This window comes from Adiantum capillus-veneris, chromosome 6 (assembly GCF_014529385.1).
Source record: "Adiantum capillus-veneris isolate H3 chromosome 6, ASM1452938v2, whole genome shotgun sequence".
Classification (NCBI taxonomy): domain Eukaryota; kingdom Viridiplantae; phylum Streptophyta; class Polypodiopsida; order Polypodiales; family Pteridaceae; genus Adiantum; species Adiantum capillus-veneris.
Genome location: NC_140936.1, coordinates 49082331 through 49095881, shown reverse-complemented (window position 1 = coordinate 49095881; position 13551 = coordinate 49082331). Strand labels below are relative to the sequence as shown.

The 13551-nt window shown below is 41.2% G+C and overlaps 1 protein-coding gene across 1 annotated transcript; it reads right to left on the bottom strand.

Moving 5' to 3' along the window:
- Positions 1-3329: 3329 nt before the first annotated feature.
- On the bottom strand, positions 3330-11395 carry LOC147455480 (CBL-interacting serine/threonine-protein kinase 9-like). The gene is made up of 14 exons (XM_086514251.1): positions 10898-11395; positions 6619-6681; positions 6480-6551; positions 6262-6369; positions 6073-6153; positions 5930-5983; positions 5520-5645; positions 5254-5343; positions 4979-5110; positions 4736-4855; positions 4535-4648; positions 4068-4124; positions 3923-3997; positions 3330-3847 (listed from the first exon to the last, which is right to left on the bottom strand). Exons 1-14 carry the CDS (start codon positions 11075-11077, stop codon positions 3770-3772), a joined length of 1350 nt encoding a protein of 449 aa, XP_086370377.1. The 5' UTR covers positions 11078-11395; the 3' UTR covers positions 3330-3769.
- Between the last annotated feature and the right edge of the window lie 2156 nt (positions 11396-13551).

Here is a 13551-nt window from a genome sequence, read left to right as displayed (position 1 = left end):
CTTCAACCCATACAAAGCCTTGTTACATTTGCACACTTTATCCTCTTGTCCTTTCTTGACAAAACCGCTAGGCTGTGTTACATAAACTTCCTCGAATATGTCACCATTTAAGAAATCAGTAACAATGTCTAATTGATGTACATCCCAACCAAAATGAGCTGCCAATGCACATAGAAAATGCACAGTAGTCATACAACAAGTGGGAGCAAAAGTCTCTTCCTATGCCTTTTTGTTGTGCATAATCCTTTGCAACAAGTTGAGCCTTATAACAATCAATCTCACCATCCAGCTTGTGTTTCAACTTGTAAACCCAGTTCTTACCAATGGCCTTTTTGCCAGGAGGCAAATCACATAAAGTCCATGTGGCATTTTCTATAAGTGCATCATATTTTGATTTTGCATGGCAGCCATCCAATTTTATGAATTATGTGCTTCATCAAAAGACAGAGGTTCCTCAACATCATGTAAGCTAGACACAGCCAAAGCATAACAATTTGATGCATAAGAGGCATGGCGAGAACCTGAATGGTACGACTAGACAAAGGTTTATCCAATTTACTGTCATGAGAAGTGTGCACCATTCATTTTGGCATACCTCAATATAGGCATTCCAAGAATATAATTGGCCTCATCGAGATCCTTCATATCAAAGGTGTTGTGTAGGATTTGCCTCAACATATCCAATGCATGAACATAGCCATCAGCATCTAGCTGCCATGTGCAAATCAAGATCTTCTTGAGCTATTGTATATGCCCCACATGATGCAATGTCAAATCTGCTTATTGTTGAAATTCAACTACACACTGCCGTTTCCCTCAATATCATATGCATGATTGTCTCCCAAATGAACAACACCTTGTCTGTCAGCATTGTAGCGAGAGAACCATTTGCGATGTGGTGTCACATGGAATGAAGCACCTGAACCCAAAATCTAGGTGTGCATGTCATAATCAGAATCAACAACCAAAAATTGAGCACTAAAAGAAGCAAAGAAAATATAATTGTACTATCCACACGATTGACTACATTAATTTTCTCTATCTTAATCGTCTTCTTTTCAAGTTGCCCATCCTTTTTGTCATCCTTGCCATCATCAGACTTTTTGCCCTTGCCTTTCGCTTTCTTTCATTTAAAGCAATCACATTTCAAGTGTCCTTTCCTGCCACAATGATGGCACTCAACATCTTTCCCACAAGATTTGTTGTTGCCTTTGTTTTCTGACTTCCCCTTCTGCTACGATCTACCTCTGCTATGCAATGCACTGGAAGACTTATTAGCTGCAATATTCTATCTATTTAGCTCTTCCATTACCAAAGAGCTCTCCACATCAGCATAGCATTGGAGTTGTTCATGGTTATCATGAATGTATACCAACTTTCAGGCAAAGTGCATAGTAGGAAAGTAGCTTTCAATTCATCATCAATGTTGAATTTTAGAGCAACTGACTAGCTAAAAATGGAGTTGAACTAATTAAGATGTATAGTCATGGCTGTATATTCCTTCATCCGAAGCTCCATCAACTTCTTCAACCAGTAAACCTTACTAGCAACATTTTTTTGAGCATCAACTCAAGTCTAGTCCACATAGCAAAGGCACAATTTAACTTCTCTATGTTGAATAGCAAAGAGTCAGGAACTGAAAGCTCTATCGTAGATCGTGCAAGCTCATCCAAATCTTCCCAATCCGATTGCTCTATGTCTGTTGGTCGTATCCCCTTTGTCTTGATAGGCTTCACTTGTTTCTTATGCACCAAGATATTAAGATTTTGTAGCATTGTTTCTGCCATATGGCAAAATTGTGTGCACTCTCAAGCTTCTTGATATGCAAAAGATTATTGCTGTCACTGTTGCTTGCTATGACTTCAACCCAAAAAAGGAACTTGAAACCTCTATTGACCGAAACCTTAAACTCAATCTGTAGCACTAATAGCCGTTGACAAAGAAGCACAAGATCAACTGCACAAACTGTTCTGAACCAGTCTCAAAAAAATCTGCAGAATTCATATTATCCAACAATCTTATTGAACTGCAGCAATTCGATTCACTTTCAACAATTTGGATTCAAATTTAGCAACTCAGATTTAGATCTTTTGCACTTTTGGCACACTCTGGAAACCCCTTGCTAGAAACTATTGCTCGTTGCCTAACTCAAAGTTTACCAAGCTTACAAATCTGACTTGCAAAACACCTTGCTCTGAAATCTTGCACACTGCTACAGTCACAAACTACCTACACACTCTGATGTTGAACCAAAGTTATGATGTTGAATCAAAACTCTACTGCCAAAACACATCTCTGATTCCACACTCATCGCACCAACTTGTGAAACCAATAGCTCTGATACCAGTATGTAAGGATTGAGTGAAGCTCGAATTGTATATTCAAACACAATAATAAAGTGATAGAGATGCATGCACAGAAGATAAAGATGGAGAGTATAGCTTTGACAGGACGTTTGTGGGTACAAAAGAGTTAAATCTATTTAGGTTTTTTATTATAGATGTAGTGTAAGATCATACAACTACTCAATAAGGGTGCAAATATACAACCGCCCATTAAGGGTACGAACACGTGTGGCCCTTTTATCCCAAAGGCAAGAAGCTCTGCAAACATATATATATATATATATATATATATATATATATAGAGAGAGAGAGAGAGAGAGAGAGAGAGAGAGAGAGAGAGAGAGGAGATAATTTTTAACATTGTGGAAAACTATCCCAAGAGTCCTCAAATCTAGCAGACGGGAGTCGAACTGTTAAGACTTGTTAAGAGAGAGAGAGAGAGAGAGAGAGAGAGAGAGATTTTAACATCATGGGAACAATCTCTATGTATCGGACGAGACTACCACGCGCAGGGGTGATAGAAAGGTTAATCCAATTAGATAGCCTGGAGTGGGATCTTTATCATTTTCATTTACTAGGGTATCGAATTGCAGTTCTTATAATTTTCCAACTCTCAAAAATAATATATGCACTCCATTTCATAATCTTATAACTCTGGCTAAAATATAATATGCTTCAATAACCTGTATACTGTTCTTGTATCAAGAACTTGACATATACTGGTGATGGGTAAAGACCACCTATCTTGATCCTGAGGAATACATATTTCTTTACTTTTGTCCGCATCATCATGTTCCCAGCAATGCAATGAGTTTTCACAGCAATTTCTCACGCTTCTCAGGAGGAAAATCTCTGCCAAAAGAAAGCTTGCACAACACATCATCAAAGGCATTGAACTTTTGAACGTGCCTCACACAATAAGGGATGAAAGGCATGTATATTTTGATAAGAGCCCAAAGTACGAAGCATTACAAAGCATTGATAGATTGTTAAGCATGTGTTTTTATATCCTTTCGACTATACATTACAGGGAAGAGAGCATATGCTGCAAAACACCCATGACAGATACCATCTTCATGTTCCTAAAGAATGGGGTAGGTTGAGTGTTCTTCGCATTATTCTTGGCAAATGCTCGTCCAAACCCGACCGAATTTCATCACATTATTGTCCAAATGAGGTACAAGCAATGGTTCAAATGAACCTGAAGTGTGAGCCTCAGCAACAGCACCTACAAACTTTGCAGTAGCCAATTGCAGCGCAATAAAACTTGAGGAATTGCAGCGCAATAAAACTTGAGGATAAGCCTCTTCCTATCTGTGTAAAAAGCTGACATTTGCTATACACGATGAATTCCAGTTGGACCTCTCATATTTACATTTGCTATACATGAACTCCAATGGAACTCTCATATTTACAGAAAATTGCTATGTCGATGATTCGGTCACCTCCCCCTCACTTGTCCAAACAATGTCTTTCAGGGCAGTGGAGAAATCCTTGTAAAACTGCAAGAAAAACTCAATTAATCATCGTAACTTAAGGTGAATCCATAATGAGCCACATGAGCAAAGAAAACAAACCTTGCAGGCTTCCAACGTGTCGCCCCCATCTTTGTGCATCTCCACCATGAAGAGTGTGGGTGCAACTTCAAATATCTGTGCCAAATAAATGGACGTTAAGAACGATAACAACTCGTGCATATGCAACATTGCAACCATACTATACCTCAGTTGCAATCGATAAATGCCCTTTTCGACCCTTCTCCGCTCCTTGAAACTTTATCTATCAACAATGCAATGCTTCTATCAGCGCCAGTATCGAATAATGAACTCAATACATCAATCATGTATTGCTTGTATGAGCGTAAGAATCAGATAGTAAAACAACCCTCCTCACAAATGGACTTAACGATGTGTCAACACAGAATAGACAATTCACCAAACATGGAGAAAAACAGTCCTTGCAAGGTTACATATGTTAAAATAGAATAAACAACATCCAGACAGGAAAAGCAAACCCAGAAGGTAGCCACCAACGACCCATGAAAAATAAGCAGACGAGCCTTTTCAAATCAAGCAATGGCGTGAAAAACGAGGCTTGAACTTTGAAAGCAGCAGGCTTCAAAAACACAGCTTGAATGTTGACAGCAGAAATCCTTTGAGCGCTTAAATATTATTTTTCATGACCATCACCTTAAAATCCCGTTTCTGCACATTAAATCCAAGCGGCTTAGCTGTTTCCTCCATCTTCGAAACAATCTCCGAAGCAGGACGCTTGGATGTAAATCGACTCTCTTGCTTTGGTTCCTGGACACACAGGACATTCTGGGTTCTCCAAGAAAGATACAACCACAGTCATTTAATAACTAATATGTAGTCAAGCTAGTTGCATACCTCTTGTTTTGAAAACAAGCCTGAAAGGTTGAGTCCTTTGTTCAAAGAAATCAGCTCAAACGCATTTAACAAAGTTGGCTTTGAATTCTTTCTTTCCTTGTGTTCCGTTACAAGGCATTCCTTCAACAGAATAAAATACTAAAATGTCAGTATACATCTATCAAAATGATATAAGGAATCCGAGCATGCTACTTGTCGATGAAAGACAAGTAGCACTTTGAAAATAATAATATATATGCTCACATTAGAGTCGCTGAAGATGGCATCCACATCATTCACACTGATCTCCTGGTTAAGAACCGGTACCGGCTGCTTTTTGGGTTTATAACCTTTTTTGAACCAAGAATCTTGATAAATTTCAGCTATTGTAATCCTCTGTGCCATAAAGAATAAGTCACTCATCGTTCCCGCGAATCACTACATTTACAACCAGAATCTTTCTGCCTGAGACCGAACTCTGCTTATAAGAGAGGCCAGTGGTAGCATTTGGATTGCCAATAGGCTTGAAAAATACATACATGCTTGGGGTTCGGGGTCAATATCCTTGAAATCAACCGTTTTGCTCCTGAAGAAAACCAACTTGGATACGTGTACTGTCCTTTGTATATCTGTGACAATTCAAAAAAGAATGTACATGAAGAAACTCAGAATCGGTACCATTTGGGCATTCTGAGGGACTTTTCAAGCGATAGAAATCAGCCCCCCCAAAAAAAAGAATGCACATGAGGATATTCAGTCGTTGAGCACAAAAAAATTGTAAAGAACACTCTCTTAGCGCGCTTACCTTTCTATAAAGCTTTATTAGATTCTTGTCTTCAAAGGGCATGTAGCCTGCCATTAAAATAAATAAGATCACACCACATGACCACAAGTCCGCTTTCGCACCGTCGTAGCCCTTGTCGACAATGACCTACAAATATCCAAAATATCCCTCATATCTAAACACAGATAAGTTCTGGATGCAACCAAAATATGGCAAGAATCCTGCATTAGTAAGAGAGACAATGTCTCTTTGGCAATTTTTCCCTATGGTTTGTAGTCATTGAATATTTCAGAGGTGTTTTCCACTTCCAATTCCCTGATATCGGTCTGCCTACAGGCTTACGTAATGCATTCGGGCTTGTAATTTGATAACGTAATACAAAGGGTTCCAAGCCCTTCTTTTCTTGCAAAGACAAAAAGAAGACGATGTACCTCTGGTGCTACATAGTTTGGTGTGCCACAAGTTGTGTGCAGGAGTCCATCTTCCTAGAAGATAGTCAAACAATAAGAAACCCAAAATGGTAATCAAAAAGAAAAAACCCACGAAAAATGGTATGCGAGTTAGTCTCACAAACCCTGCATTGTTGCGGCACAGCACTGAGACCAAAATCTGTCACTTTCAAATTCCCATTGGCATCTAGTAGAAGATTTTCTGGCTGAATGAATCAAAACGCTTATCATTAAGTTTCAGGCACACGTGGCGGAGACAATACATTTACAATGTTAAAGCAAAAGATAAAATGAGATTATCATAATGACAACACCTTCAAGTCTCTGTGAAACACTCCTCTACTATGGCAGTAATCAACGGCACCTACAAGCTGTTGAAAATATTTCCGTGCCCCATCCTCCTGCATCTTCCCCTGCCGATACTATTGAAACATAACACTGTAGATTACTTTTGAGGGAACACTGGTAAGCAAATGCATGTGTGTATTTCTCTATGCTGGCTCCGACAAAACTGGCACTCCAAGCTACTTACAATTTTGCTGAAGAGCTCACCCCCCGTCACATACTCTAGAACAAAGTAGATCTTGGTTTTACTTGCCATTACCTGCAAAAATCTGATCTCAATTTCATGCAACACACACAATTAAAGTGAACTTGCACTCAATTTTCACCTCATAAAGCTGCACAACGTTTGGGTGCTTCACCAACTTCATTGTGGAAATCTCACGCTTAATCTGGAAATTACGACATCCAAGAGACAATGTTATTGAGCTCACCCCAAGATTTCACCAGAGTACTCACTATGACGCAAAAGAAGACTCTCTCTCTCTCTCTCTCTCTCTCTCTCTCTCTCTCTCTCCGGGCATTTGGTAGAACCTGATAGCACTAGGCAATGGAAAGACGGAAGAAGAGAGCAAAATTCAAACAGATGCCAGGGGAAAACTATCATACAAAGCTTTTGAGGCGTCTAGAAAGCTGGCTGAGGCAAGAGACAGAGCGTCATGGTTGCACAGGTCACACATTGGTTCACACACCATGGACTAGACATGGACCATCTACCACCTTCCAGTATGACATAAATACACCACATCCCTCTCATAGTGAGAGGAACAGAGTATTGAGACAAGACCTATGGCAGCTCTATACGCGACATGGATATCAACTAGACAACCTCTTCCACCGAACATGCTGTACTACAGGAATCATTTCATTCATATCATTGATTATTAATTTATAAAGAGACCCAAATACATGGAGGACTTCTTATAACATGGCTCACAAGCAGCTATTGGTCAACTCCAATCTCATTACATCAATTGAAGGTCGAGATTGGCAAAGAGCTACATATATCCCTAGAGGAGAGGATATGTAGGTTGTGTATGTATAGAAGAGGAGAAGAGCGAGGAGCACTCCTTCGAGTTTTGGAAACCATTTGACGAAGAGGCTTGCTCTCACGTGCGCACTTCACTTGCGCCACGTGGACACACTTCTGCCATAGTCTAGCGTCAGTCTTAGCTTAGGACTCAGCCTAGCAACTTTGTGAGCCTCTAGTGCATCATGCAGGCATTTTACTGCGTGAACCACCTCTTATAAATTATTTTATTAAAAGTGAATTTTGGAAATCTTTTTGTAAGTTTGTTGGAAAAGTAGGTAGGGCAAATTGCTAAAGATCTATAAAAGAAACCCATTGGGCAATCAGAAGAAGCGGAAGAAGCAGGGACACAAGAAGGCAAGCACCCAGCAGCCAAGCAACACCTCAACAAGAGCCCTAGCATTTTTCTCAAGAAGAAGAAGGCCTAGATCAGCCCGGCGTTTTCAGTTTTCAGCCTTAGCCTTGCGAGAACCCACTCCCACCGATTGCAAATCCTCGCCGGATTCCCCATCTAGTACCGGATCAGCCTAGCGTTTCAGAATTCAGTAGATCAACCAGCGTTTTCAGAATTCAGCCAGATCAGTCAGCGTTTTTGCATTTCAGCATTAGAGCGACTCGGCGGTTGCAGATCCAAGCCGCAGTGCCGCCACAACAACAGATCCATAACAGAACATCTAGCGTTTTCAGCTTTCAACATTGACGCCGTCATCGTCGACATCGTCATCATCGCAGTCCCTATCTTGACAACATCTTCGCCATCGTAATCGCAGATCTCTATCTTGACAACGACACCTTCGTCGCAGATCTCAGACTTGACGACGACATCATCGTCGTCGTCGTCGTCATCGTCGTCGTCGACATAGTCGTCATCAAGTACCACAGCATCAGCATCTCAGCATTTAGCCATTGTATCAACATTGTGCAAGATAAAGAGAGTACTTGCTCTGGCAACAGAGCACGGGGGCCCTTGAGGGTTGGGACCCGACATCCCTGTGTCGTCTCTTTTCTCTCTCTCGTCTCTCTCTTTCTTTCATTCATTCAGTTCTTTCAAGTGAAGTAAAGTGTCCCTTGTGTTTGTGTGCGGGAGTACTAGATCCGAGCAAATCCTTATTCTCCTCCGTTGCACCTGACACTTGCTCAGAATGAGAGCGCCAATCTTGAGCGAAACCAACATCCGCGGTCAATTTGAATATTTGAAGATCTGCTTTGACCACCACTAGATTGCCGACCTTGCGAGTGGGACCTTGAAGTTGAAGATTGAAGAATGCATTGTTGATTGTTGCCTAGACTGAGAATTGCCATCTACAACCTATCATTACCACCACAGCAAAGCTCTATCCTTTTCTAATGCTCTAAAAAGTCAAGGTTAGAGAAACATGTCAAAGGTGAATAATGAGAAAAAGACAAATAAGCATCTCTAAAGGTGAACCATAAGGATCAACGCCAGCTACATCTACTTGGTGCACCTTATCTAGGAGCAATGCTTGCCACAACATGATGTGAAAATAAGATTTTCCAAGGCTCATTGCCTAGGAGCAGATAACAAAAAATAAGCATGGAAAGCAAGGCATAACTCTACATCTTTAGATCAATAATCCCAAACCTCCCACTAATCGACGTATAATGCATGTGCACCAACTTCCAAGCAACTGTGGCCTTGATATAATGGTCCACATGTAAACCTTCGAAAAGGAAGTTTCTAATAATGCACCGCAATAGAGACAACAATGATTTATAGTTGCCCAAAACTGGATACCAAAACAAGGAACGAGGAGCCGGAACAAGCATGAAATGCCATTCCCTGTTACGGATACTCACGTCTAAAACACAAAACGAGGGTTCAAAAACGGGAAGTTGGAATGGGAACAAGGAAGAGACCTGAACATGGCCATTCCCTATAACTATAAGACAAACTTGGGGCCCGTCCTAGATATCGAACTCTCTGCCAACGTAGCACGGAGGTCGGCCTCTCAGCAACAACCGGCTCTTTTTAAAAAGGGTTACCCCTTTGAACAAGAGGTGAAGATTGAGCATCATGGTTATGCTAGTGGTTGAGCACCAACCTCTCTACGTGGCCGCCTGAGTTCAATCCCTGCAGGTGAACAGTCTACAATGTTTAACCGCTTTTTTTAATTGAACATTGACCCTTTGTGCAAAGGAAGGCACTTGAGAAAAAACTAACTATCGAAACGTGACCTATTGCACCGGCCCAGTAGGTCAACAAGAATGCCACTTGGACAACTCTCAAGGATGCGGTGCCACATCCTTGAGAGTCCGATATCTAGAGATAACTGCTCAAACTTAGCAAGAGGCAGTACACCGAGCTATAGCCCAAGCACATCATTTGCCAGAAGGGCACAACCCGGGGACAAATGTGACAAAGATCAAGACGCGACTTGCGTTCAACGGACTACAAAACTAGAATGAACTGTTCCTGAGAAGAAAATTAATCTCAATCTGGAGCCCAAACAGAAACATGTTTGGCCAAACAACCAATAGAAGCCATCCACCGACTCATCCTGAACTCCAATAGCAAAGCCATGGAACTTGTTCTAATTCTACAAACATCATAATACCATTTGCATGCTCCAATAAAGCAAAGAAACACCCTACCTCTCTTGAAGGGGAATATATATTGAGAGACATCAGATCCACATAATAGATACATACCAAAGGATATCGCCAACATTATACTTGTGTTATTCATAAGCGCAAACCACTATTGATTCAATCACTCTAACAAAAAATACTTTTTAAAGATTAAACATCCAATACTTTATAAAGATCAAACACGCACCCTAGAGAATCTGTGGGAGTAACTTGGCAATCCTCAGCACTATATACCACGGGGTCTTGAATGAACTCCAAGCGGTGGGATCGATGACAAGGAAGCAAGACATAATAATCGCGGCATGATTGACCTGTCCGATAGGTCCGAGTTTACTGTTTTCATCTAAGTTTATATTTTCAGGGCCCAATTTAGCTTATAGAGAAGTAAAGTGGCAAGGGGAACAAGGAAACCCCTGCAGGTGCTTGAATAAAGCACCAACCTGCCAAGGGGGTGGTCAAGGGTTTGAAACCTGAGTCATGAGGGGGCAGCAGGTCAATGCCTGCGACGTGCTTTACTACAGACCATAGATTCCACCTCCCGCAGCTCATTTAAGACCCCGTGGTATGTAGTGTCAAGGCTTTGCCGCCTTCGAAGTTCGAATGTGTTTCCAAGAAATCATTTCACTTCAACTGCGCTCAATGCCAGCAGACCAATTATCACCATAAACTCGTTTTGAGCTGCCTTCTGATAGGCTAATTCTTCCATAGTAGATGTGTTGAAGGCTTGGAGCTTCATCTCTCTTCAAACTCAGTTCACCTCATGTGCAGCTAGTAGCTAATGAAGGCAGGTCTCTAGTTCTCTTAAACCCACGGATCAATGGCTAAACACATAGTGATCTTTTTATGTAGGGAAGAAAAAAAAGTAAGCGCGCACACACACACTCGCTTGCTCACAGGCCTCTGTGTGTGTCGTGTCACGTGTTAAAGAGAGAGAGAGAGAGAGAGAGAGAGAGAGAGAGAGAGAGAACCTGCTCAACCATTCTGTCCTTGAAAATTTTCTCCTTGTTCAGGATCTTGATGGCCACATTGCGTCCCGTCTCCGTGTCCTTTGCATGCTTCACCTTGCCAAAATTTCCTTCTCCAAGAACATGCCCCAGCTCGTACTTCCCAACCCTGGTACGAAACTCCGAGCTGCTCTTGCCGCTCATCGCATACAAGGTAAGAGCTGCACTCTCACCACGCAGAGAGAGAGAGAGAGAGAGAGAGAGAATCACATGTCCTCACCAAGTTTTTGCAGCTTACAAAGATGGGTAGCACACAGTGTTAATGAGTGAATGTACTTGTAATTAAGAGTTACCTGTGTGGACAGAGATCGACTAGTCCGTGTAGTGCTGCTACACAGAGAGAGAGAGAGAGAGAGAGAGAGAGAGAGAGAGAGAGAGAGAGAGAGATGAAACCGACGTCAAACAAGTATGAAACAGACGTCAAACAAGTACAGAGAAAAGGGCGTTGGAGAGAGAGAGAGAGAGAGAGAGAGAGGTTTTCTTATGAGATTGGGAACTTGGCATGTTGGCTGCTTAATGGTGGAGCTCGGGAGCTGCGTGGAAGGAGGAGAGAGGGACGCGAAGTACGCACAGAGAGAGACAGTGAAAGCGATTAATTATGAAATGCGTAAAACTGTTAAAAAATATCTGAAATAAAAGACGAGAAACTAGAAACGTGCTAAAAAAGAAATAACGAGAAATGCTAAATTTAACCAATAGAATTTTAAAATTTGATTCTCGCTTCTCTTCTACTTAATAAATGAAGGAGCTAATTTTTGGAAACAGTCAACTGTAAAAGCCAGTAAAATCTAAAATGCCGTTTTTCTTACGAATAAATTGGCAATTTAGAAATAGGACGCGTGTCCCATGGCACATGTCCACCTGCCCCACACATCTTCATCCTTCCTTGTCAAACATTCTAGGCTCCTCCAGCTCCCCTTCTTTTCTTCTCCTTTTTCTTTTGCGGCAGCTTTTAGCCGCTGCTCCAAGGAGAAGTGACAGGTCTATCATCTATTATGTAAGGGTGCGCACGCACGTAGACAGAAAATTTTATCGCAGCGTCTCAAAAATGATGAGCTGGCAGTAAATTTCTTCCTGCTTTGGCTATCCTTGAGCCAGTTCATGTGTGCGGTGTGTTGGCAACTTTCAACCGGGCAACGTTTGGTTCACATGTGAAGCGAAGTGCAACAGCAAGATGGTTATCGAGGGGAAAAAATATTTTAAAAGGTGAAAAGTGAAGCTTTGCTTTGCACATAGACAAAAAAATTTGTCGCAGCGTCTTAAAAATGATGAGCTGGCAATAAACTTCTTCCTGCTTCGGCTATCCCTGAGCCAGTTCATGTGTGCGGTGGGTTGCCAACATGTTGGCAACTTCCAATCGGGCAACGTTTGGTTCACATGTGAAGCGAAGTGCAGCAGCAAGATGGTTATCGAGGGGAAAAACTATTTAAAAAGGTGAAAAGTGAAGCTTTGCTTTGCATTGGCCTGCCAGAATAAATTATGCCTTACACTTTAGAGGAGCGTAGAGATGTTGGGAAGGTGTTTATGGAACTTGAGATTATGCCACTCAATCTGGGTGAAAGCTCTCAAACCCATGAATAAAAGATACAAAGTTAATGGACATAGCTAAATACAATTGCATCTCTACAATATCTCTCAAAGTTAAATACAATAAAAGGTACAAATTTAAATACAATTGCATCTCTACAATCTCTCAAACCACTAAACAAAAGATGCAAAGTTAATGGACATAACTTCAAACGATGTGATTTTAAGACTTAAATACGATTGCATGCTATTCCAAAACAAAGAATCCATCTTCACATAGTAGTACAAGAAACTTCTATTGAAATCTATACTATATATAATTGAGTTTAAATTTTTCAAGGAATGAGAGGGCATCCATGTGTCACTCTCTCCTTCATTTCAAGAACTTAAGAAACATTTGGTTTGAAATGTAAAAGTGAAAGGTAAGTCTGAAATCATTTGGTTTGAAATGTAAAAGTGAAGGGTAAGTAGGAAGTCCTATGATGGTAGAAAATGAAAAGACTTAGTTTTGACTTTGAGTTCTTTCAAAAAGTCACAATACTTAGTACCATATATATATTTATATTATTTACACTCTTGCAAGGTCATAGAGTTTAAGTTTAGCCTTCAATTTTGAAGGGTGATTACTTTTGTTTTTGTAAAGGATGGCTCTACTTTGCAGCTTGGAAAAATAACGAGCAGCGAGCTGTACAACATGTGAATAAGTTGGTCTGTGTGTGTGTGTGCGTGTGTGTGTGTGTGTGTGTGTGTGTGAGAGAGAGAGAGAGAGAGAGAGAGATGTGGCATATCGCAGGTCTGAGAGAGAGAGAGAGAGAGAGAATAGGTTTCATTTTCTACGGCACCGCCGTGTGTGTCGCGGGTCTTCATGTGTGTGTGTGTGTGTGTGTGTGTGTGTGTGTGAGAGAGAGAGAGAGAGAGAGAGAGAGATTTTTGTTATTTGTTGTAGCTCTGTGTGTGTGTGTATGAGAGAGAGAGGGCCAATCCCATTTAGTCCTGCTGAGCAGTGCCATATGTCTATTTCTGTTTGAGAGAGAGAGAGAGTGCCATTGATTGGCCTTGGCGCTTGACAGCGAATGCTCCCCCCCCCCCCC